This window comes from Macrotis lagotis, chromosome 1 (genome assembly GCF_037893015.1).
Source record: "Macrotis lagotis isolate mMagLag1 chromosome 1, bilby.v1.9.chrom.fasta, whole genome shotgun sequence".
NCBI classification, from domain to species: domain Eukaryota; kingdom Metazoa; phylum Chordata; class Mammalia; order Peramelemorphia; family Peramelidae; genus Macrotis; species Macrotis lagotis.
Window position 1 is genome coordinate 241,875,597 of NC_133658.1, and position 26,162 is coordinate 241,901,758.

A 26,162-nucleotide genomic window follows, 5' to 3' on the forward strand; every position below is an offset into this window, starting at 1 on the left:
AACCTTGGATAAAGCACTTAATCATGTAATGAGAATCATAAAGCCATCCGCCTCACAAGGGTTGATATGAGCCTTATACAGAACAACTTGCAAACCTTTAAAGCAATAAATTAAGCCACATTCTCAGAATAGGTCTCCTTCTTGCATACCTTGCCACTAAATCACCTCAGCTTGTTGAAATTAAACTCCTCATTTTTCTTCTCAGATCTGCCCTACTGTTTAACTTCTATGTTTTTCTCTTAGTAACACCTATTTTTCTGATTGCCCCAATAATCTCTCCAGGTTACTTAGGTTCCATGACCTTTTTCCCTTTTGAATTTCTCAAGGGACTCCTATGTGTATTTTTTTTTGTTTTCAATGAGATTAGGAGCTATTTGAGGGCAGAGCCTCTGTCTTATTTCATCTTTGTATCCACAGCATTAGCCCATTGCACTTTATTATAGGTTTTTTTGGGGGGGCGGGGCAAGGCAATGGGGTTAAGTGACTTGCCCAAGGCCACAGAGCTAGGTAAGTGTCTCAGGCCAGATTTGAACTCAGGTACACCTAACTCCAGGGCTGGTGCTCTATCCACTGTGCCACCTAGCCACCGTGCACTTTATTATAGTTAATAAAATGTCATTGTAGTTAATAAACAGTTGACTGTATTTCTAGAATATTGAGGAACATTTGTATTCACTTGTAAACATGAAAATTTATTCTAAAGCTGAATACAAGTGGTTTTAAAATTATCTATGATTTAACATTATATAGACAAGGTAATTTAGATAATTGACATGAGTTCCCTCCAAGGCCAGTATTCCAAACTTTTCTTGTATTATGGATTTCTTTGGCAGTTTGTGGTCTAGAGACCCTTTCTCTGAATATTTTAAAATGCATAAGATTGCAAAAATTATGAAAATAAAAGTGTAATTTTTTTTCGGCATCTAAATAACAGTATAAAGTACCTTGGGGTGGGGCAGAGAGAATATGATTTAATCGTACCCTAAAGTGAACAAGTACAAATTTAGTTGGAGAAGACTTCTTTGCTCTTTCTTAAAACGTGAGATCAGAAACCTAGGATCTAAATTATTTTAAGTTAAGTGAGAACATTGAAAGTAGTAGTAATGAGGATCTAGAAAAGTTTTCCACAGGAGGTCCCCAGAGTTGATAAGGAAGATGAGGATTTTAAGAGACCAAGTTGAGGAGGACAGTAGATTCCAAGGAAAGGAAAGGCATCTATGTAGGAGATATAATTCCATATTCTAAGAATATCAAGTCAGTGTGTGAAGCAGGATTGTATGACATAAGCTTTTGGGGGGGTCAGCTCAAACCAGATTGTACAGTGTTTTAAATGTCAAGTCGAAGAGTTGGTATTTTGTCATAGAGGCCAAATGGTGTGAAAAAATACCATTACGCTTTGTTCTGACAGATTTGAGTATTACAAGTTGTTCCTTAAAGGGTATGTGTGTCATTGAAAATTATATAATAAAATAAATTTTTATTGATACTTTTTAAAAACATTAATTTCCATATTCCAGTGCAACCTTTTCCAGAGCAGATTCTTACAACAAATAAATTTTTAAATTAATAAAAACTGAGCAAAATTAGCTAAACCTTTCATTAAGTGTCCTAATGTGCCAGGCACTGTGCTGACCACTGGAGATAGAAAAAGAGACAAAAAAGTTGGTTGGGAGATAGTTCCTGAATGAATTTACAATCTAAGGGGACAACATAGAAACAAATATAAACAAAAGCAAGCTGTAGGCAGCTTATAATAATTAACAGAGCAAAAACATTAGAATTAAGAAGGATTGGGGGGGCGGCTAGGTGGCGTAGTGGATAAAGCACCAGCCTTGGTAGACTCGAATGGATCATTGTGGAGAAGCCTTTCAGAAAGGAACTTCAGAGCTCTGAAAAGATGTCAAACCACATTTCCTCCATTTTCCATGAGGACCAGATCTACTGGATTGATCAAAGAGATGATGCAGAACCTCATGGTGCTAAGATTTGATAACAAGATTTTTGGACCAGTCTGGAATGCATTGTCTGTGTCATCTTTACTTTCAAGGAACCCTTGGATCTATTTTAATAAATGTGGCATCATTTGAGATGTGATGCAGAACCAACTCTTGCAAATGTTTTGCCTGGTGGCCATGAAGAAGCCTGCCTCCACCAACTCTGATGATGTCTGGGATAAAAAGGTGAAGTCTATCTCTGAAGAGAGAGAGCAACTGATGTGGTCTTGGGTTAGTATGAGGAAAACCCAAATGAAGAATCCCCTTCTCCCCTCCAGAGGCTATCAGACAACCTCACAGTGCCCCAGGGCTCCACTATTGCCAGTTTTGCTGCTATGGTCCTTGGTATGGAAAATGAAAGATGGGATGGTGTCCTCTTTATCCTTCACTGTGGCAAGTCCTTGAATGAATGTGAAGCACAGGTGTGCCTAAAATTCCAGGATGTGGCTGATGACATCTTCCAGCATCAGTGTAGCCAGAATGAGCTGGTATTCTGTGTACAGTCCAATGAAACTGTCTACACCAAGATGACCAATAAGCCAGGGGTGTTCTTCAGTCCCAAAGAGTTTGAACTGGACCTGACCCTATGGCAACCAATATAAAGATGTAAAGCTGCCTGCTCCTTATGAGTGTCTTGTCTTGGACCTCTTCTATGGGAGCCAGATGCACTTTGTGCATAGGGACAAGCTTCTGGGAACCTGGAAGATCTTTATACCTTTACTGCACTGCATGGAGAGGGAGAAGACCCCAAGCCCATTGCTTATGTCTAGGGCAGTTGACACACTCCTGAAAGCAGATGAGCTGTTGAAAGAGAGTGGACTTCCAGTACAAGGGCAACTACAGGTGGGTAAACCCCACAAGCTCTGGGGCAGCCTTGGCAGTCTCTTTCCTCAACTCTCCAGCCTCTGTTCTTTGGCCTCACTTCAGGTTTGTCCTCTTTCTCTGCCTATTTCCTGTTCATATTCCACTCACTGAGCAATTTTTGAGACCACCAAGAACCTGGCCCTGGGGGAGAGGGAGGGCCCCCTCCACTCCCAGCAGCTCTCTACAGCTGCATTGGGTCTGCCATTCAGTAGCGACCAGACATGCTTTCACATGGTTAGTCTCCCAGAGCCAGCTACATTTCAATTTCAGCTTTGTTTATCTGCAGGACTATACCTTTAAGAATACAAAATTACAAGGGTTTTTTTTTAAAGTAACATTTAATATTGTAGTACATTTATATACCATGGTTTTGTCAGTCCCTATTCTTTGGGCACCAACTTTGTTTCAGGTTCTTTGATACTAGAGGTAGCACTGCTGTAAATGTTTTGGTGGATCTGAGTTCTCCCCACCCTCCCTCTCACTTCTTTAGTGTCTAAGTCTGTCAGTGAAACTTTGAGTCAACTTGATTTGCACAGTTCCAAATTGCTTTTTAGAATGTTTGTATTAATTCACCATTGGTTCATTAGTTATATTGCTGTTTGTCCACTCCATCATCTATTTGCATCTGTTGTCACATACAGAAGAACTATCTTTTTATATTTTTATTTTTTTTAGGTTTTTGCAAGGCAAATGGGGTTAAGTGGCTTGCCCAAAGCCTCACAGCTAGGTAATTATTAAGTGTCTTGAGACTGGATTTGAACGCCATCTTGCTGCCCCCAGACCTATCTTTTTAACAACATATATTTTTGATTATAAATGATTGAAAACTGGGGCGGCGAGGTGGCGCAGTGGATAAAGCACCAGCCCTGGAGTCAGGAGTACTTGAGTAGTTCAAATCCGGTCTCAGACACTTAATAATTACCTAGCTGTGCGGCTTTGGGCAAGCCACTTAACCCCATTTGCCTTGCAAAAAAGAAAAATCTAAAAAAAATTAAATAAAAATAAATGATTGAAAACAGAAAAAAATTGCTGTTTGTGAAGAATTATATCTACAAGTCACCCAAAGGAGGAGCTATTGTGAATAACATTATAATTAATAATTGAAGAGTTTCCTAAAGCATTTTCATTTCAAAGATTTGTAATTGAAATCAAAGATAGCCATTGGTCATATGGCAAGACTTGATCAAGATTTATTTGGGGATCCAGGAATTTGTTTAAAATCTGTTGTTATAAACCACTGTTCAAACACGTAAAAAGCATTTATTATGCCCAACTATTTGCCAGTTACTTTGTTAGTTTCTGGGGATATAAGTATGAGTTTGAAATTTGTTGAGCTTGATTGAGCATCTAGGAATGCTCAGTTCTTTTTGAGAACTACAGGAATAAATATGACATCATTTACCAACTATAATGCAGATAACAAGATTGAGTTTTAAGTGTGTCCCACAACCTAATCTCTCACTAATCTTTTGTCATAGTGTATATATCTGATGTTAGGATTCATTTGGAAGATACATGTGCCAGAAAAGAACATGAGATATTTCCTACTCTTTCATCTTTATTAATACTGAAACTGGAAATAGCTTATGTCTGTATTGTATGCATGTGAATGCATTTGTTGTTCTATATAATTCTGAGAAATCTCTTAGCCACAAGTGAGAGAAGTGATGATATGTGGTATGCCTATGAGTTTGGTAGGATTAACTTCCTTTTGAGGAATCACAAGTGGTCTGCAAATATCAGTGGAGGTTGAACAAACTTGCTATACATTCCTTGTTCTCAAAGGTTTTTGACTCTCAATCTGAGGTAACTTTATTTCATGCCTTTAGTAAAACAGGAAGCATGTTCAGATAGCATCAAAACCCACTTCCTTATATGTACAAAAATAAAGACTTCTGTCAGTAGCAAAACTGAGACTTTTCATTTAAAATGGGTAGAAACATAGTCTTCATAGGTTTTCTTTTCAACCAATTAGAAACAAAGACAAGTCCTTTGAAAATGAAAACTCAGCTTTAAAATTAATTTATTAATTTACTCAAACACTGAAAAAACTCAGAAGTTTGCAACATTAGAGCAGGAAACAATGTTCAGAGAGGAGCTATATGAAATTTCAAGCCATGGTAAGTTATTCAAACTAATTATTTGCTTCTACCTGTGAAGACTTTGCTCCAGGTACTTTTTGTTTTAAGTAGCACAGTTCTATGAAACATGTGTTTGTTGTATAAGGAAGCTTAAATATTACAAAATGAAATAGCTGTAATAGCTTTTTTAATGTACAAGTTCTTTCAATTTTTAGATGACTTGAAAGATGCAGCTTATCATCTTAAATATTCATATTTCTCCCAGGTATTTAATTGTGGTACCTGGGAGCACAAAGCTGAAATAAATTATTGTCTTGATTCTTGTCAGTGTTTTTACTTGAGCTTATTATTGATTAAATAATAAGAATTAGATAATAATTAGGAGGATTAGATTCTAGACTTGCAAGAAAATGTCTGAAGTTAAGTGAGATTCCAGTCAGTATCTTTTAAGTGAAGGAACTAAAAAACTGCATAAGTAAATAGAGATGCCTTAAATAAAAAGTCCTCTGGGTGGGTGGGGGGAACTTTGAATAAGATTGGCCTGAATTTGGAGATTAAGGTTCTCCTCAGTACTGCAGAAGTTGTTTAGGATGGATAAGAAAACATCCATCACGTGGTTCTAATTTTCTTGAGAATGAGCTAAGGGACTCAACAGACTGAATCAAGAGTTACATCTGGGAGTGAGGAAAGGAAAATCCAAGTCCTGACATTGAATGGCTAGAGTCATTATTTAGGGACCTATCTCCACCTTCTGTGCTCTGCCCAAAAGAATGTAAATTTTGATCGATGGAATCTGAGTAGATATTGGGGTTTACAAACCCCAAATCACTCTGGCTTTCATTGATTGACTAACAGTAGGTCTCAAGCCAAGCCCTGTTTGGTCATTATTTGAGTCCTGCTTGGCTTAACATGAATGTCGTTTATCAGTTCTTTCTGCCTTGGCCAGAAACTCAGAGGGTCACTCCCTGACTGATTTTTTTTTTGACTATGCAAAAGAGGCCATCTTTTTTTTTCTTACCTGCCTTAACCATTCAAGAACCAACTCTAATTATCCTGATCCATATCTGGCTACTGAACACAGGGAACTCTATGAGAGAAAATGAGACTGGTGACTTTGCATAGCCCTCCCTTGCTTAAATTCCAGTCACTTGCAACTCATGACATCACATCCCTGTTACCATAGTCTCCTTCCAGAATGGACAAACAATGGTTGGTAAAATGGTAGAGCTGAAGGAGAAGTTGCCAAGGGCCACACAAGAAGTTTGTGGGACTAGATTTGATCTCACATCTTGCTGATTTCAGGTCTAGCATTCTATTTACTAACATCTACTAGGTTTCTCATAATATATAATATTATATAAAAATAATTTAATGGACTATGTGCAACATTATAATTCTGAATTTGAATGTTAAATTCCAATAAAAAGAAAAGGCATGAATTAAACAATTTGCTGCATAGAACAAACATTTTAAAAGGGAAAAAGTGAAGGTTTTTAACATAAATGAGCTTGTAGTACTTTGATCAAGTTCAATTATTTTCCTAGAAATGAAATGTATCCCAACTTATTCAGGGGATAGAGAGTTCTGAGCCTGGGTCAGTAGACTTGAGCCCAAATCTAAGCTCAGATATAGCAATTCATTTTTGAATGTAGAACCAGAAATCAAAATGCATTTAGTTTTTCTATACAATTTCATTTCCCCATCTTATGTCATTTTTGAGAATATTTGTTTTCTTTTGTTTAACAAAATGTGTCTTTGACACAGGCTGCCACATTCTTTGAATGCTGTATTCTTAATACTTTTTCAATATAGTTGGGAATTTTTAGCTTAGCTTCATGAGCAAAAATCTGTGGAAAAGACCTCAGGTTATGGAAATTCTTTTTGGATATGCCAATATTTATTTCCTTTTTGGGAGGGGTTGACTCTAAGCTAGCAGCAAAGCAGTATGGTTAAGTGACTTGCCCAAGGTCACACAGCTGGGTAATACGTGTCTGAGGTCACATTTGTACTCAGGTCCTCCTGACTCCAGGGTTGGTGCTCTATCTACTGTGTCACCTAGCTGCCCCCACTTCTGTTTTTCCAAACATAACTTTTTTTTATACAATAGTTCTTGTTTTAAAAGATCTTTATGTTTCTCTGTGACCTCTAAGAAAATGCCCCCATTTCCTTGGGGCTGATGCAGCTTTAAAAGAAAATAAGAAAAATTTTCAACTGTTGTGGAAATATCTGCTGCTTTCAGAGAAGCTGTACTTCCTTCTACTAGACGTGTGCTTTGCAGGGCACATGGATCAGGCTTGTTTTCTGAAAAATTTTTACTTGTACTTGCTTCTGATTACATAATTGCAATGTTGGCATAGCCTTGGCCTCTTGCATTTTTATGTTTGATAGTGGTTTGTGCAGAATTTTATGCTAATTATGGCCTGTCATTTTCATGGACATAGCTTAAATCTTACCATCTCTTAGTAACATAACTACACCCTATATTTTCTTTCAGTCATTTTTGATGAGCAATATTTTTTTTTTTTTAGGTTTTTGTGAGGCAAATGGGGTTAAGTGGCTTGCCTAAGGACACACAGTTAGGTAATTATTAAGTGTCTGGATTTAAACCCAGGTACTCCTGACTCCAGGGCCTGTGCTTTATCCACTGTGCTTTCTAGCCGCCCCTTGATGAGCAATACTAATAAGTAATAACTTGGAAAAAATTTTTGTTGTCTTTTCAGAAGAACAGTGAACACTGTTAATTAATGAGCAGGCTTATAAACAGATGAATTTTGTTATACAAGTAACATCTTTTGAAATCATCCCCTTCATGGCTATATTATAGTTATTAATGAATTCAGTAAAATAAAATAAGTTCATAACATTTGGACTTTATAATTTTATAACTGGCATCCTTAATTCATATTTTTTGCACATAAATCATGTCATATCATGACTTGTCATGTGTCAAGTGATACAGAAGCAACATCTTATAGCAGATATAATGCTGGGTTTGGAGAAGAGACAAGAAAGCTAAGAGGTAACAAGATCAGACAATAAGATAATCTATTTTTTTCTAAATTAAAGGGAATAGTCCTTGAACTTTGTTCAAACTTCACAGCTCCTTATCTGGATACAAATGGCACTCTCCTTTGCAGACAGCCCAAAATTGCTCATTATTGTTGCACTGATGGAATGAGAGAGTCCTTCAAGGTTGATCATCACTCCCATGTTGCTGTTAGGGTATACGGTGTTTTTCTGGTTCTGCTCATCTTCCTCAGCATCAGTTCCTGTAAATACTTCCAGGCTTCCCTGAAATCCCATCCCTCCTGGTTTCTAATAGAACAATAGTGTTCCATGACATACATGCACCACAGTTTGCTAAGCCATTCCCCAATTGAAGGACATTTACTTGATTTCCAATTCTTTGCCACCACAAACAGGGCTGCTATAAATATTTTTGCACAAGTGATGTATTTACCCTTTTTCATCATCTCTTCCGGATATAGACCCAGTAGTGGTATTGCTGGGTCAAAGGGTATGCACATTTTTGTTGCCCTTTGGGCGTAATTCCAAATAGCTCTCCAGAAGGGTTGGATGAGTTCACAGCTCCACTGACAATGTAATAATGTCCCAGATTTCCCACAACCCTTCCAACAATGATCATTATCCTTTCTGGTCATATTGGCCAGTCTGAGAGGTGTTAGAAGCTTTAATTTGCATTTCTCTAATAATTAATGATTTAGAGCATTTTTTCATATGGCTATGAATTGCTTTGATTTCCTCATCTTTAAATTGCCTTTGTATATCCTTTGACAATTTGTCAATTGGGGAATGGCTTTTTGTTTTAAAAATATGACTCAGTTCTCTGTATATTTTAGAAATGAGTCCTTTGTCAGAATCATTAGTTGTGAAGATTGTTTTGCAGTTTACTACATTTCTTTTGATCTTGGTTACAGTGGTTTTATCTGTGCAAAAGCTTTTTAATTTAATGTAATTGAAATCATCTAATTGGTTTTTGGTGATGTTCTCCAACTCTTCCTTAGTCATAAACTGCTCCCCTTTCCATAGATCTGACAGGTAGACTAGTCCTTGATCTTCTAATTTGCTTATAGTATTGTTTTTTTATGTCTATGTCCTGTAATCATTTGGATCTTATCTTGGTAAAGGGTGTGAGGTGTTGGTCTAATCTAAGTTTCTTCCATACTAACTTCCAATTATCCCAGCAGTTTTTATCAAACAGGGAGTTTTTATCCCAATGGCCTGACTCTTTGGGTTCATCAAACAGCAGATTACTATAATCCTCTCTTGCTTTTACACCTAGTCTATTCCACTGGTCCACCACTCTTATTTCTTAGCCAATACCAAATAGTTTTGATAACTGATGCTTTATAATATAATTTTAGATCGGGTAGTGCTAAGCCACATTCGCTTGCATTTTTTTCATTAAGCTCCTGGCAATTCTTGACTTTTTATTTCTCCATATGAATTTACTTCAATTTTTTGTAACTCATTAAAGTAATTTTTTGGAATTTTGATTGGTAGGGTGCTAAACAGATAATTTAGTTTTGGTAGAATTGTCATTATTAGCTCTACCTATCCATGAGCAGTTGATATTTGCCCAGTTATTTAAATCTGATTTAATTTGTGTGAGAAATGTTTTATAATTGTTTTCAAAAAGATTCTGAGTCTGTCTTGGCAAATAGACTCCCAAATATTTTACACTATCTGAGGTTACTTTGAATGGGATTTCTCTTTCTAGCTCTTCCTGCTGTTTCTTGCTAGACATATATAGAAAAGTTGAGGATTTATGAGGGTTTATTTTATAACCTGCAACTTTGCTAAAATTGCTAGTTGTTTTCAGTAGTTTTTTTGGATGATTTTTTGATATTCTCTAGGTAGACCATCATGTCATCTGCAAAGAGTGAGAGTTTTGTCTCTTCCTTCCCAATTCTAATTCCTTTGATTTCTTTTCCTTCTCTAATTGCTGATGCTAACATTTCTAATACAATATTGAATAGTAGTGGTGATAATGGGCACCCTTGTTTAACCCCTGATCTTATTGGGAATGCCTGTAGCCTATCCCCATTGAATTTAATGCTTGTTGATGGTTTCAGATAGCTATTGCTAATTATTTTAAGGAACAGTCCATTTTATCCCTACACTCTCTAGTGTTTTTCATAGGAATGGATGCTGTATTTTGTCAAAAGTTTTTTTCAGCATCCATTGATATGATCATATGATTTCTGATAGGTTTGCTGTTGATATAATTGAGTGTACTAACAGTTTTCCTAATATTGAACCATCCCTGCATTCCTGGAATAAATCCTACTTGATCATAATGTATTATCCTAGTGATGACTTGTTGTAGTTGTTTTGCTAAGATTTTATTTAGGATTTTTGCATCTATATTCATCAAGGAAATAGGTCTATAATTTTCTTTCTCTGTTTTTAACTCTTCCTGGTTTAGGTGACAGTACCATATTGGTTTCATAGAAAGAGTTAGGCAGAGTTCCATCTTTCCCTATTTTTCCAAAGAGTTTATATAGAATTGGAACCAATTGTTCCTTAAATGTTTCTTAGAATTCACTTGTGAATCCATCTGGCCCTGGAGATTTTTTTTTTTAGGGAGTTCAGTAATGGCTTGTTGAATTTCTTTTTCTGAGATAGGGTTGTTTAGGTATTTAATCTCTTCTTCATTTAACCTGGGCAACTTATATTTTTGTAAATATTCATCCATTTCACTTAGATTATCAGATTTATTCACAAAGAGTTGGGCAAAATAATTTCGAATTATTCAATTTCCTCCTCATTGGTGGTGAGTTTACCTTTTTCATTTATGATACTAGCGATTTGGTTTTCTTCTTTCTTTTTTTTATCAAATTGACCAGAGGTTTATCAATTTTATTGGCTTTTTCATAATACCAACTTTTGCTTTTATTTATTAATTCAATAGTTTTTTTGCCTTTGATTTTATTTCTCCTTTAATTTTTAAAATTTCTAATTGGTATTTAATTGGGGATTTTTGATTTGTTCTTTCTCTAATTTTTTTAGTTGCATGTTTAGTTCATTGATTTCCTCTTTCTTCAATTTATTCATGTAAGCATTTAAAGCTATAATATATCCCCTGAGAGTCACTTTGAATGAATCCCACAGGTTTTGTTATGTTGTTTCATTATTATCATTATCTAGGGGATACAATGGTTAATATATAATTTGTGTTTTTGGTCCATTCATTTTTTAAAATGAGGTTATTCAGCTTCCAGTTTGTTCTGGGTCTGTATCTCCTTGGCCCAATATTGCATATGAGTTTTATTGCATTGTGATCTGAGAAAGATGTATTCACTATTTCTGCCTTTCTACAGTTGATCATTAGGTTTTTATGTCCTAGTACATGGTCAGTTTTTGTATAAGTTCCATGTACTACAGAGAAAAAGGCATATTCCTTTCTATCCCCATTCAGTTTCCTCCATAAGTCTACCATATCTCATTTTTCTAACCATCTGTTTACCTCCTTAACTTCTTTCTTGTTTATTTTATGATTCGATTTATGTAGATCTGATAGCGGGTGGTTGAAGTCTTCTACTAGTAGAATTTTGCTGTCTATGCCTTCCTGTAGTTCTTTCAGCTTCTCCTCTAAGAATTTGGGTGCTGTCCCATTGGGTGCATATTTATTCAATATTGAAATGACTTTATTGTCTATGGTACCTTTTAGGAGGATAAAGTTTCCTTATCTCTTTTAAGGCTATCTATTTTTGCTACTGCTTTGTCTGAGATAAGGATTGCTACCTCTGCTTTTTTTACTTCAGCTGAAGCAAAATATATTTTGCTCCAACCTTTTACCTTTTCTCTATATGTATCTCTCTGCTTCAAATGAGTTTCTTGTAAGCAGTATATTGTAGGATTCTGGTTTTTAATCCACTCTGCTATTTGCTTTCATTTTAAGGGAGAGTTCATTTCATTCTCATTCAAAGTTATGATTACTAATTCTTTATTGCCCTCCGCTATCTTCCCTCTGTTTGTATTTTTCCCCTCTCCCCCTTTATCCATATTCCCCAGTTTTTCTGAATACCACCCCCCTTTAGTGTATTTGCCCTCCTATATCACACCCTCCCCTTTCTTTCCCCTTTCCCTTTTCCCTTCCCTTCCTTTTGTTCCCTTTTTCCCCCCACTCCGCTTCCCTTTCTCTGTCCCCCCCTCCCCTTTTCCCCTTTTAATACTTGAAATCTTAGATGTTCTATAAGTTGAATATGTGTAGGTTTACTTTAAGCCAAGTCTGATCAGAAGATGATTCAGGTGTTTTTCATTTGCTCCCTTCTTCCCCTCTATTACCATAGGTATTTTGTACTCTTAGTGTAATGAGATTTACCCCCATTCAATCCCCTCCCTCCTCCCATCTCTTTCCTGTCCCCCTTTTTAAGGAGGTAGTGTTTTTTAGATCATTCCATCTAAGTCATAGAAAATTCTAAGTGTCTGTCCCTTCTAGTTCAGTATATTCTATTGAATAGAGTCAGAATTCCTGAGAGTTATTAGAGTCTTTCTCCCAAGTGGGTTTAAAGCCAGTTACATCTCTTTAGATAGCAGTCTCATGGATAGGTCAGGAATGTCCATCATTTCTCGCTAGGTATATTCTCTCTGTTAGAGTTACAATTCTCAAGATTTATGAGTATCTTTCCCCCCATGCTGGGATATAGCCAGATTCAACTTACTGGATAGCATTTTTTTCCTTTTACCTCCCCCTCTTTTTTTTTATTTTACCTTTTCGTGTGTCTCTTGAACCTCCTGTTTGATGTCCAAATTTTCTGTTTAGCTCTGGTCTTTTAATCAGAAATTCTTGGAATTCTTCTATTTCGTTTAAATGTCTATCTTTTTCCCTGAAAGAAAAGGCTCAGCTTTGCAGGAAAGTAGATTTTTGGCTGCATTTCAAGCTCCCTTGGTCTTTGAAATATCTTGTTCCAGGCCCTTCGATCCCTTAATGTTGATGCAGCCAGGTCCTGCGTGATCCGTACTGTGGCTCCTTGATTTTTAAATTGTTTCTTTCTGTCTGCTTGCAGGGTTTTCTCTTTTATCTGATAGTTCTTGAATTTGGCCAGGACATTCCTTGGTGTTTTCATTTTAGGATCTTTTTCTGGTGGGGATCGATGTACTCTTTCAATAACGATGATATCAGGGCAGTTGTCCATCCCTAGATCCTGTAAAATCGAGTCCAGGCTTTCTTCCTCTTCAGTGTTTTCAGGAAGTCTTATAATTTTCAGGTTGACCCACCTCGATCTATTCTTGAGGTCAGTGGTTTTGTTGATGAGGTATTTTACATTTTCTACTATTTTTTTCTATTTTTTGATATTGTTTAACTTGTTCTTGCTGTCTCATGGAGTCATTAGTTTGTGCAGACTCCATTCTTTTTTTGAGGGAGGAGTTTTCTTCATTAACCTTTTGCAACTCCTTTTCCATTTGGTCAATTCTTACTTTTGAAAGAGCTTTTCCATTTGACCAACTGAGGTTTTGAAAGAATTATTTTCTTTTTACATTTGCCCAATTGAGGATCTGAGAGAATTATTCTCATTTTTATTTGTTCAGTTGATGACATGAGTTATTTATTCTCATTTTGTATTTGTCCAATTGATGATCTGAGAGATTTATTCTCATTTTGTATTTGTCCAATTGAGGATCTGAGAGATTTATTCTCCTTTTGTATTTGTCTAATTGTACTTTGTAAGGATTTGTTTTCTTGTTGCAAAAGTATTAATTGTCTCTCCCAAATTTTCCAGCTGATTTTTAAGCTCCTTCCTTATTTCTTTAAGGAAATCTTTCTGTGCTGAAGACCAGATTGTATTCTCATCAGAGGTTCTAGGTCTTTCTGAGTTAGGGTCTTTCCCTTCCAAGAATTTTTCTTCATTTTGCTAAGACCTTGAGTTGGGGAGGGGCTGGTTCACAGGGGTTTGGTGTTAGGATCACTAGAGGCTTTACTCACTGAGTACAATTTCTCTTCCTGGCCAGTAGGAGGTGCTGGTTGCTTTCTCTGGAATGTCTGTGACCTTGATTGAGGCCTTCTCTCTTTGCTTGAAGGGAGGAGTTGGAGTTATTGAATTCTTTTGCCTTCAATCAATGGTACTCTTTACCCTTGCCTGAGGTTATTTGTCAGCTGGGCTGGTTCTTCTACTCACACACCTGGGCCTGAGGCAGAAGTAGTCTGCATTTGTTCCAGGAATAAGTCTGAGCTGTAATGGAGGCTTGGACTCTGAGTTCCTCAGAGCAGAGGAGCCCAGGCATGGTGTCCACAGCTCTCCTGCACCAGAACTCTTCCCCCCAGCCCTGTCTGCAAGCTCCAGAGGGACAGCACCAACACCAGTGCCTCTGCTCCCTAGTTGACTCCAGCCCCTGGGGTCTAGCCCCACTGCTGATCCAGTAGGTCAGGCTCTCAGGCCCTCAGCCTCCCAGCTCCAATTCAGCTGCTAATCTGGTTAATCCAGGGCTGATCCTCTGAGCCCAGACCCACCTGCCCAAATTCGGCCAATGCTGCTGGAGACAAATCCTGGGGTAGATGTTCTTTCTCCTGGCTTTTCTTTCTGGGTTTTGTGGGTCAGATTTATAAGATGTTTGTTTCATTTGATGGGTAAAGATCAGAAGACTTTAGAACTGTGACTGTGTGCTCTCTGCCATCTTGGCCAGAAGTCTATCCATTAGTTTTCAAAATTAGTCAAGGTCAAAATTACTTCCCGTGATCATGAATTGATGCTGTTTTCCAGTTTTAGTGTCTTTTATGGAGAAGGGGTATAGCTTTGAAAAGGTGTTTTTTGTTTTCTTACAGAAAATGCAAGGATTGATATGACCCGCCAGTTGGCAACAACATTCATCAATTTTCCAACCCTTAAAAAAATTTACTGTGAAGGACAGATTCCTCAATGATGCAAAATCCTTTTGTGAATTAACACTGGAGAACTTTTAATCATTAGTTCTTGATGATTCATTTGTCTTCATATAGCCTCTTGTATTCTGATAGCAAGAGGAAAGCAAACTTGCAGGGTCCACACCTTGGGGAAGAATCTTAACTGACTCTTCTGGATGTCCCCAACACTTCTTTCCTCTTCAAAGGACAGTAATTGCTTAATCTCCTGAAAGAAAGAAGAGCTTGACACTAGATTAGCAGAGCCTAGCCCTCCCTAACTTAAAGGAGTAGCTCCCTCACTTGCTTTACCTGGTAGAAACCAGACACAGAAACTACTAAGCCATTTCAAAGAAAGAACAAAGGAAAGATGTCAATCATATGTCAAGTATCTTTAAAAAAATTTTTTTATTATGTTCCAGACACTGTTAATTGCTGGGAATACAAATATAAGCACACAGAAAAAGACATACATGGGTGAAGATAGCTCATCAAGGAAGGTTCAGAACAGAAGGGCCCACATCGGCTTTCATGCCAGTCAGTTCAGACTTGAAGGGAGAGTCACTGATACTTGATTGTAGCTAATCTTTCCTGCCTAGAGAAACCTTGTGGAAAGTATCTTGCTCTTAACCATTGTTAGGACATAATTGATACCCTTAATTTTTCATAGAATGGTACTTTGAATTCAGAGTGGTACATCGAACTCTATTATTAGCAACCAGTTCATCTTCACTGTTTGCTATTAGTGTATATTGTTGTATTATACAATGTTTGTACTGTGGAGAAAAGGGTTATATTTACTTAGATTTATCTGTTTGCATTACACAGGAAAGCCTGGAAAGATTTGTATAAGCAGATACAAAATGAAATGTTCAGAGCAATAGCGGTGTCATTGATGATGAGCTGTGAACGACTTAGCTGTTCTCAGCAGTACAGTGATACAAAACTCTGAAGGACTTTGTGATGAAAATAGATGAAAATTCATTCTCAAGAAGGAACGACAATGTCTGAATATGGATTGAAGATTTATTTTTTTCTTGAGGTTTTTTGGGGGGTGATCTATGTTCTTTCACTACATGACTATTACAGAAATGTTTTGTAAGACTACATATGTATAACATATATCTAATTGCTTACCTTCTCAGGAGTGAATGTGAAACTGAAAAGTTTTAAAAATGACCTTTATAATTGTTTTGTACATATAAATGGGATAAAGTAAAGTACTAAATAAATAAATTATTGGTTATTATAATTAATTACTAATCAAATTGGTGTTTGTTGTCACATTTTTATCAGTATGTATATTGTTCTTATTCTGTATACCATCTTTTGCTTCAATTCATAATTTTTCCAAATTTCTCTGAATTACATATATCTATTGTTTCTAATATTCAGTTTTATTTGAATATCACATTTTATTGAACCATTCTTTAGTTGTTGGAAAGGTACTATCTTGCAAGTATTTTCTAGTGCTTTCCTGAATATATATATCTCCATACACACACACACACACACACACACACACACACACACACACACACACACAGTCTCTTACATACCTTGAAGTTAGGATCACTGAGCCAAAGGGAACTTTAACAATTTCTCATATAATTCCAGTTATTTTTCAGAAGTTTATAAACATTAGCATTGATGGTAAAGAACTAGAAACTGAATAGTTGTCCAACTATTAGGGAATAGCTAAGTTACAATATATATTACTGTGCTGTTAGAAATGATGAAACCGATAATTTCAGAGAAATATGGAATGACTTCTGTGAACTCATGTGGAGTGAAATGAACATAACAAAAACAATTTATACAGCTCAAATAATACAGTCATAGTAATTGTGTGATCAGTATAATAATCAGCTATAATTCTAAAGGATTAATGATGACTCGTGCTTATGCAGCTACTAACAAAAAGATATGTCTCAAATACAAAATGAAACTTTTTTTGATTGGAAATAAACTATGGAAATGTGTTTTCATTGACATGTTTGTAACAGGTATTTTGTTTTTCTTTTTCAGTTGAGGGTTAGTGTAGGGAAGATAAAAACGTAAAATTTTGCTGATTGAAAAACTGTCTCCTCATGGCTTCTATAACATTTTGTTTTTAGTCATCTTTGCTACTCTGATATTCTGCCCCATTTTAATCCTTTTTTCCTAACTTCCATCGAAATTTGTGGACAAATTCTTGTAATCATTCTGTTTTGGAACAGTTCAATAAATGTCAACAAATCAGTGTAGTTTTAGAGCACTGATTTAGTTTTTAACCATCAAAAAAGTTATTTGCCTTTCTGGGTCATCTCTTATTTGAAGTTAATGGAAATAGATGTAAATCAAAATTTTTTAAAATGAAAATGATCAGGCAGTTGTTCTTTATGAAAAGGTGTATGCTTTGGATTTACTGGTCTATGCTTATTTTGTCATATTTCCCCACTTAAACACTATATTATTTTTTTCTTTGCTTTATTTTGCCTCATTTAAATTCTGCAACTAATTCAACCAATTTGGACCTGAAATATTTTGTAACAGATTGTAAATGCTTTTCCATATATAGGTTTAAGGGAATTTAAGCAAGGTGTTGTAGTAAAAGGAAAATTAAACCTGTTTTTGAAGCAATAGATCCACATAATGAATCTTTGATACAAGCCATAGTATTGCTGAACTGTCTTTGCAAGTCAGATGTAGCCTTTTGCCATGATATTTAGAGTTCTCTAACTCAACTCAGGTTTTATCAGAATACAAGGTAAGGAGATCAGTTTTTAACACATTCCCCTTTCTCTTGATTTTGGATTCTGCTTCTATTCTCAAAGGCCTCTATCCTCCAATTCTTGACTACCTTTCCAGTCATTATACCAGCCTCTTATATCAGTCTATTTGCCAGATACTCACAGCTACATTTTGCCTCTTGTTCCCAGTCCTTCCAGCAAGGCCAAAAAATCACTATTTATTCTTGAGCTCTTCCATCCTCTTTTCTTTGGAGCCTTCCTTCTTTTATTATCCCAAAGAAGTTGCCCCTCACACTGGAATTTTTCCTGGAGACTTCATTCGAATTGATTGTAGTGTCAGAAATTTGCAGACCATGGTTTTCTAAACATTGCTTTCTAAACAAAAGGTAAGAGTTCTTGATGAATGCTATTTTCCTTCATTATTGTTTAGATTAGTCTGAGTCTCTGAATCTTAACTTTCTGCAGCTCAATTACTTTAGTATTTCATAATACCTTCCTTCTAGAATGTTCTCTGCATTTATAAAAAGTATCCTACCAATGTTTTGTTGGGGAAGCTGTGAACTAATCCAGCCTTTCAGGGAAGCAATTTGGAATTATGCCTAAAGGTATAAAAGTGCATACCCTTTGATGCAGCATTACCACTACTGAAGAGATCATGGAAAAAAGATATAAAAACCCTAAAAAAATATTCATAGCAGCTCTTGTTTGTAGTGGCAAAGGATTGGAAATTAAGCGGATACCCATCAATTGGGGAATGACTTAACAAGTTGTGGTATATGAATGTGATGGAACACTATTGTTCTATAAGAAATTAAGAGGGATGGGATTTCAGAAAAACCTGGAAAGATTTACATTAATTGATACTGAGTTAGAGGAGCAGAACCAAAAGAACATTATACATACTAATGTGGAGTGATGATCAACCTGCTCACTCCAACAGTGCAATGATCAGGGACAGTTTTAAGAGAATTGTGATAGAGAATACCATCTGTCTCTGTGGAGTTTAAATGAAGACCAAAGATTATTTTCTTCAGTTTTTAAAAAGTTGAATTATGTGTTACATAATTTTGCTGTCACTAATGTTTTCTTTATTCCTTAAGGATGTTTTTTCTCTCAGCACATTCAATTTTGATCTAAGCATATCATGGAAACAAATGAAAAGACTGTATCAGATTGCCTTCTGTTGGGGCGGGGGGGGGGAAGGATAAAAGATTGGTGGAAACTATATGATTGGAAAACAAAATAGTTACATAATTTTAAAAAAAGTGTCCTGTATCATGGAAAGTCCGTGCTTTGTCCTGCCATGCCTATTCTTAATCTCAGCTATGAATATTTAGTTCCAGACATGTATAACAGCCACTTCAGAAATACTTGTTGGGTGACTAAATGCTTACTTGCAGCTGGACATGCACTGAAGAAACACTGCTTCCACCCCCAAAAACAGTGAAGCAAGCTTTTCTGTGTGTTCATATATTTCTCTTTTGACATATCTTCTGGGAGAACAGAGCAAAGTTATTTTGGTTCATTGAAACTGAGCATATATATGAAAGAAAGCAATATTAAACCTTATCTTCTTAACAGTGGAATAATAACTTGTGTAAGGGTAGATAGATAGGTGGCTCAGTAGATAGAGCTCTGGGTTTGAAGTCAGGAAAATGAATTTTCTGGAGTTCATATCTGGTCTCAAACACTGACTAATGTGGCCCTGGGCACATCATTTAATTCTGCCTCAGTTTCCTGATCTTTAAAATATTCTGGAGATGGAAATGGCAACTTCTAGTATTTACCTAGAAAAGCTCAAAATGAGTCACAGAGAATTAAACATGATTGAAATGACTCTAAACAATAACAAATATAAAGAGCCAGAATTTGAACTTAAGTCCTGAGTCCAAATCTATAGTTCTTTTTACTATACTATTTATCTAACTTTATTCCTAGAAGAATTTCTTATTACTCAAATTCTGTCAGATCTATAATATCCTCCCTAATGTAGAGTTTCCTATTCAAGTAGAAAGCAACAGTTAAAGACAATTTACTGTCCTACCATGCCAGAACAGTGATGGTAGTAGAAATACTCTGCTAAGAAAACCAACCTAAGAAATGACAGAATGATTGTAGAAGATAATGATGCTTTCTTTCAATGATGATTACAGGCTATGAGTTTTGATCTTTTCTTATTAAATTCAGCAATGTAAAAATTCCTTTTAAAGTTATTAATAAATCTCTGGGCAGTGATCAGTATATAGGATTGATGCCTGGAAAGTGCAAATATATTTTGAAAACATGATTTCACCCTTTTGTGAAAGGTTAGAGGAGTGGATTTTGGCATATTATGCTATCAGCAAATCACATTTAAGTTGCCTTGTAAATAAGAAGGCCTTCTTATCCAAGATAACCTCTTTTTAGACAGCATTTTGTTTTTTTTCTCTTTAATATTTTTTATGGTTTAATGTAAATTATAGTTTTCTCTGTAGTATTTTATCTAAATGTATTTCTTCAGTGTCTAGCACAGTTGCTTAGTTTGTTGAGAAATGGAATTGATCCTTCCTTGTCCTAATATTCACTCCTTTTTCTTTGACTAGAATTTTACTACCAAAACAAGGTTGCCTTTGGTGGACAGTGCTAGTTTTTTGGGGTTTTTTTGAGAATTGATAGTGACATGAAACTGACATTTAATTTGAAAGCTATCTTTGTTAAATTAAATTTAATTTGAAATAGCCTTGGTTTTCTCCTCAGGAGCAACACAGGGCATATATATGATAGCCCTACAAATAACTAAATATAACAGACTGTGATATCTAAAGGTTCCCATCTAAAGATTCATCTCCTCCCCTTCCCCTTTCCTTTCTTTTCTTTGCTTCCTACTTCCCTTCCTCCCAGCTCTCAAAACTTTTCCCTATCACTCTTGAATTAGTCTTGCTGCCAGGATGTACTCTTTTTTCTGGTTCCATATGACCTCTCATATATTTGATTGTAGCCTGTTGAATAAGAAATTACTCATAAAATAGAACAATGTTTAAGCTACCTCTAATTAGTTATGTCTTCATTAAATCTTATCCTGGCTAAATATCGTTAAATCCATTAATAGATTCTAACAGGGTACGGACATCATTCTAGCCTACTATTCTGTGTTTATGTGTCGATTCTACGTGTTTCCATAAAATATGACCAAGGAACAATGCAATAGGACATTTATTCTTTTAATTTTTGAAGACCATATCTCTTTAGTAAGAGACTTAGCAACTTAAAGTAACATTAAAGTTTTGGTTGCTCTTATTACACCACTGCCTTAAATATTGAGTTTGTTGTCAACTTGATATACAAAGTAACTTAGCCCTGTCTTTTATCTAGCCACACCTCCTCCATAATGTATTTAAAAAGTTTTGCAAACATTAAAGCATAATGTAAATGTCAATTATTGTTGTTAATTCTGATTCTTAAAATTTGTATAGAATTGAAGTTTTAATATAACTGCATTTAATGGATCATTTTAATCTGTCAATTCCTATTTAATTCCTATACTTTTCCTCTGCTATGTTAACAAGCCATTCCTTCTGGCTTGTGTTCTAAGAGTAAACATAAACTCCCCCCCCCCCCCCCCCCCCCCAGATGAGAGACCTCAAGAATAGAGAGAGGAAAAATAATGTTCTTCAGTCTATGTTCAGATTTCAATGGCTCTGTCTCTGGGGTGAGTTGCTTTCTTTATCATAAGTCCATCAGAGCAATTGCTTCAATATTTTTCCCATAGTTGCCATTACTAGCTGTATTTCCCCTCCACTGTATTCCTCCTACTTTCATTTATTCTATTCTCTCTCTCTCTCTCCCTCTCCCTCTCCCTCCTTTCATCCTAGCCCTGTTCAAAAGTGTGTTGAATCTGAGTACAGTCTCCCTTGATCTTCCCTCTCTTCTATCACTTATTCTCCCCTTCCCTCCCCGCATTCTGCCTTATCCCTTCCCCTTGTCATTTTTCTCTAGGGTAAGATAGATTTCCTCACCCTTTTAAGTGTGTGTGTATCATTTCCTCTCTGAGCCATTTCTGATGAGGATGAAGGCTCACTCATTCTCCCTTGCTTTCCCCCTTTCCACTCCATTGAAAAAGCTTTTTCTTGACTCTTAAGTGAAATTTCTTAGCTGCTTCTTCATCTCCTTTCCCTTCCTCCCAGTACTTTCCTCTATCACCCATTGACTCCATCTTTTTACTATATTATACTGTTATATTCTGCTCCTTCCTATGTCCTGTCTATGCTTCTTCTAACAGCTCTTATAAATGAGAAAGTTCATATGAGTTATTAATATCTTCTTCCTGTGCAAGAATACAAACAGCTCAACACCATCAAGTTCCTCATAGTTAGTCCTTCTCATCCTGTGGTTCACCAGAGTCCTGTTCTTGGAGATCAAACTTTCTGTTCAGCTCTGGTTGTTTCAGTAGGAAAGTTTGAAAGTCCCCTGTTTCATTGAAAGTCCACCTTTTGCCTTGAAAGAGGAGGTTCAGTTTTGCTGGGTAGTTGATTCACGCTTGTAAACCAATATCTTTTGCCTTCTGGAGTATCATATTACAATCTCTACGAACCCTTAATATAGATGTAGCCAGATCCTGTGTAATTCTGACTATGGAGCCTCGGTAGTTGAATTGTTTGTTTCTGGCATCTTTTAGAATTTTCTCTTTGATTTGGGAGTTTAGGAATTTGGCTATAATATTCCTGGAAGTTTTTCTTTTGGGATCTCTTTCAGGAGGTGACCAGTGATTTCTCACAATTTCTATTTTACCCTCTGCTTCTAGGATCTCAGGGCAATTTTGCAATTTTGAAAAATGAAGTCTAGGCTCTATTCCTGATCATGGCTTTTAGGTAGCCCATTAATTTTAAAATTCTTTCTTCTGGATCTGTTTTTGAGGTCAGTTGTTTTTCCAATGAGATATTTCATATTTTCCTCTAATTTTTGGCTTTTTTTGGAAGAGTTTTTTATTTCTTCCTGATTTCTTGCAAAGTCATCATTTTCCTTTAGTTCATTCTGCATTTAAAGTTTTTTTTTTAGTTTTTGCAAGGCAATGGGGTTAAATGACTTATCCAAGGCCACACAGCTAGGTAATTATTAAGTGTCTGAGGCCAGATTTGAACTCAGGTACTCCTGGCTCCACTGCCAGTGCTCTATCCACTACGCCATCTAGCCACCCCAAAGGAGTTATTTTCTTCAGAGAGCTTTTTTATCTCCTTTTCCATTTGGCTAAATCTGCTTTTTTAAGGCATTCTCCTCATTTGCCTTTTGTTTTCCTTTTTCCATTAGGCCTAAACTGGTTTTTAACATATCATTTTCTTCAGTATTTTTTTGTATATCTTTCACCAAGATGTAGATTTGGTCTTCATTATTTTTCTGCATTGCTCTCTGTTCTCCTCCCAATTTTTCCTCCACTTCGCTTAATTGCTTTTTTTTTTTAGGTTTTTGTAAGGCAAACGGGGTTAAGTGGCTTGCCCAATTATTAAGTGTCTGAGACCAAATTTGAACCCAGGTACTCCAGACTCCAGAGCCAGGTGCTTTATCCACTATGCCACCTAGCCCCCCCCCCCCCCCCCCAATGGCTTTTCAAAGTCTTTTTTGAGCTCATCCATAATCTAAGCCCATTTTCTACTTCTCTTGGAGGTTTTGCATATGGAAACTTTGATTCTATCATCATCTGAGTATGTGTTTTGATCTTCCATGGGACTAAAGTAATTCTCTATAGTCAGATTCTTCTTTTTCTGTTGCTTACTTATTTCCTCAGCCCAAGACAGCACTTCCAAGGCTTTAAGGTTTTTGTTTTTTTGGGGGGGACACCCCACTGGGACCTTTATTCCTCCAAGGCCTTATGCTCTCTTGCCTGTGCTTTGATATGTAGATGCCCCCCCCCCCCCCACTTCTCTCTGCCCTGGAGCTATAAGGAGGGATCCAGCTTGGTTACTTAGTATGGAAGCTGAAACTGCAACCTGAATTAGAGTGTAGGCTAGCAGTAGAGTCCTATCTTGAGGGAGAACAGAGAAAACTCTGCAGACTTCCCTTATCTTCTCTGGGGGTACAGTCTGCTTTTCCAGATTCTTGCTGCAGGGTGCTCCTCACTCCACACTCATTCTGGTGCAGCAGACTTCTCTCACTCCCCCTTCAAGGTGTTGCAGGTGATCTCAGCACTGGGCTGCTCTGGGTTGTGCTGCAGTTGAGGCTTTTTTCAACCCCTGGTCTTAGTGAAACACACCTTTCCCTCGGAACTTCTAAGTTATCTTGGATTGGGAAAATGTATCACTCAGACTTTCTGTGGGTTCTACCCCTCTAAATTTTGGCTAGAGTCATCTTTTGTTGGCTTTTGGAGTTTCGGGGCGGGGGGAGGTCCCAGAAATGCTGCCTTTCATCTGTCATCTTGTCTCTGTCCCCCTCATTTCATTTTCCTTGAGTTTATTTAAGTCTTTGCAAATTTTCCTGAAATCATACTGCTTGTCATTTTCCTACAGTCCAATAGTATCCATCACAGTCATTGTTCAGCCATTCCCCTCAACTTCCAATTCTTTGCCACCACAAAAGAGCTGTTTTTTTTTTTTTAATTTTGGGGGGTACTGACCTAGTGATGGGTCAAGGGTTATAATATGCCTTGAGCATAGTTGCAAACTCTTCTCCAGAATGGTAGAATCAGTTCACTACTCCATCTAAAGTGCAAGGGTGCTAGTTTTCTCATATTCTCTACAACTTTTGTTATTTCCTTTTCTATCATGTTAGACAATTTGATAGGTATGAGATACTACCTTATAAATGTTTTAATTCTCATTTCCTTTTCAGTAGTAGCTCAGAACATTTTTTCATATAATTGCTTTGATTTCTACTCAATTTGACCATTTATTGATTGAGAAATGCTTTGTATTCTATATAAATTTGGCTGTTTTGTAGAAATGAAGCATTTTCAGTGAAATTTGAAGCAAAAAATTTCCTTCCCATTTCCTAGTTTCCTTCTAAATCTTGGATGAATTGGTTTTATTTGTGCAAAACCTTTTTAATTTGATGTAATAAAAATGATTCATTTTACTTTCTATAATCCACTTTTTTGTTTGGACATAGACTTATGAATAAGGAAAGAGCTTGACAGGTAAAATTATTCCATTTTCCCATAATTTACTCATGATATTGTCCTTATGTCTAAATTATGAACCCATTTTGACATTATCTTTCTATAATTGTATAAGATGTTGATCTGTCCCTACTTTTTGCCTGCTTTCCAGTTTTTCCAGTACAGTATTGTTTTGAAGATTCTTGCTTTGTAATATGTTAGTAAACCACCTTTCTTCACTTTTTAAAATTGATTCTCTAGATATTATTAGATGAATTTTGTTACTATTTTTTCCTAACTATGAAGGTTGATGTGATGGTCCTAAATAAATAAGTAAATTAATTTAGGTAGAATTGTCATTTAATTATATTGACTTGACCTGCCCACAAACAATCAATAGATCTCAGTCTTATTTGTCTGAGTAGTGTTTCATAAATGTGTTCACATAGTTGTCTTGGCAAGTAGACTACCAAGTAGTTTATATTGTCTATAGTTATTTGAAATGGAGTTTCTTTTCAGTTTGCTGCTCAACTCTTTGTTGGTAATATAAAGAAATGCTGCTTATTTATGTGGCCTAATTTTATATACTGGAATTTTTCTTAAGTTGTTAATTATTTCAGCTACTTGATATGCTAGGATTCTCTTAAGTATACTATCTTATTTGTAAAGAGTGATAATTTTGTTTCCTTACTGCCTCTTCCATTTCTTTGAATTTCTTTTTCTTGTCTTATTGCTGTAGCTAGCATTTCTAGAACAATATTAAATATTAGTGGTGATAATGGGCATTCTTATTTCACTTTTTGATCTTGCTGGAAAGATTTCCAGCTTATTTCCATTAAAAATAGTTTGCTGGTGGTTTTAGATAGATAGTACTTTTCAGTTTAAGAAAGGCTCCATTGGATTCCCATGCTTTTTAGTGTTTTTAATAAGTGTATATGTTTTTTGTCAAAGGTATTTTCTGTATCTATTGGGACAATCATATGTTTTTGGTTGTTTTTGTTATATAGTCAATTAAGCTGATATTTTTCCTAATACTGAACCACCCCTTTATTCCTGGAATTCCTATTCTAGATAATATTCCACCACGTCATAGTGTATGATCTTTGTGATATATTGCTGCATTCTCCTTGCTAGTATCTTGTTGCAAGTTTTTACCTCTTTGCTTATTAGGGAAATTGGTCTGTAGTTTTCTTTTTCTGTTTTTGCTTTCCTGGTTTAGATGTCAGCATCATATTTTTGTCATAAAAGGAATTTGATAGGATTCCCTCTTTGTTCCTCCAAATAGTTAATATAGTATTGGAATTAATTGTTATTTAAATATTTAGTAGAATTCATTTGTGAATCTATCTGGTTCTAGGGAGTTTTTCTCAGGGATTGCACTAATAACTTATTCTATTTCTTTTTTTAAAAAACAAGGTTATTTAAGTATTCTCTTTCCTCTTCTATTAACCTAAGTAATTTTTAATATTATCGATATTCATCTATTTCCTTTAGATTGGCCATATCATATATTCTTCAACAAAAACATATTACAATAAGAAACTTAAGAAAAACAGAGAAAAATAG

General features: G+C 36.0%; 1 protein-coding gene and 1 pseudogene across 3 annotated transcripts in view; both read left to right on the forward strand.

The window, feature by feature from the left end:
• The window catches only part of ASXL2 (ASXL transcriptional regulator 2), a 210,092-nt gene that overhangs the window by 128,624 nt on the left and 55,306 nt on the right, over positions 1-26,162 (forward strand). Inside the window, exon 1 of one of the 3 annotated variants that reach the window (XM_074209933.1) lies at positions 4,840-4,978. The exons of the other annotated variants lie outside the window; for them this stretch is intronic. Within the exon in view, the coding sequence (XP_074066034.1) occupies positions 4,942-4,978 (37 nt within the window). The 5' untranslated portion in view covers positions 4,840-4,941. Of the gene's footprint in view, positions 1-4,839; positions 4,979-26,162 lie in introns of those variants that run through there. 3 annotated transcript variants of the gene reach the window in all.
• On the forward strand, positions 1,823-4,702 carry LOC141504730 (glucose-6-phosphate 1-dehydrogenase-like; annotated as a pseudogene).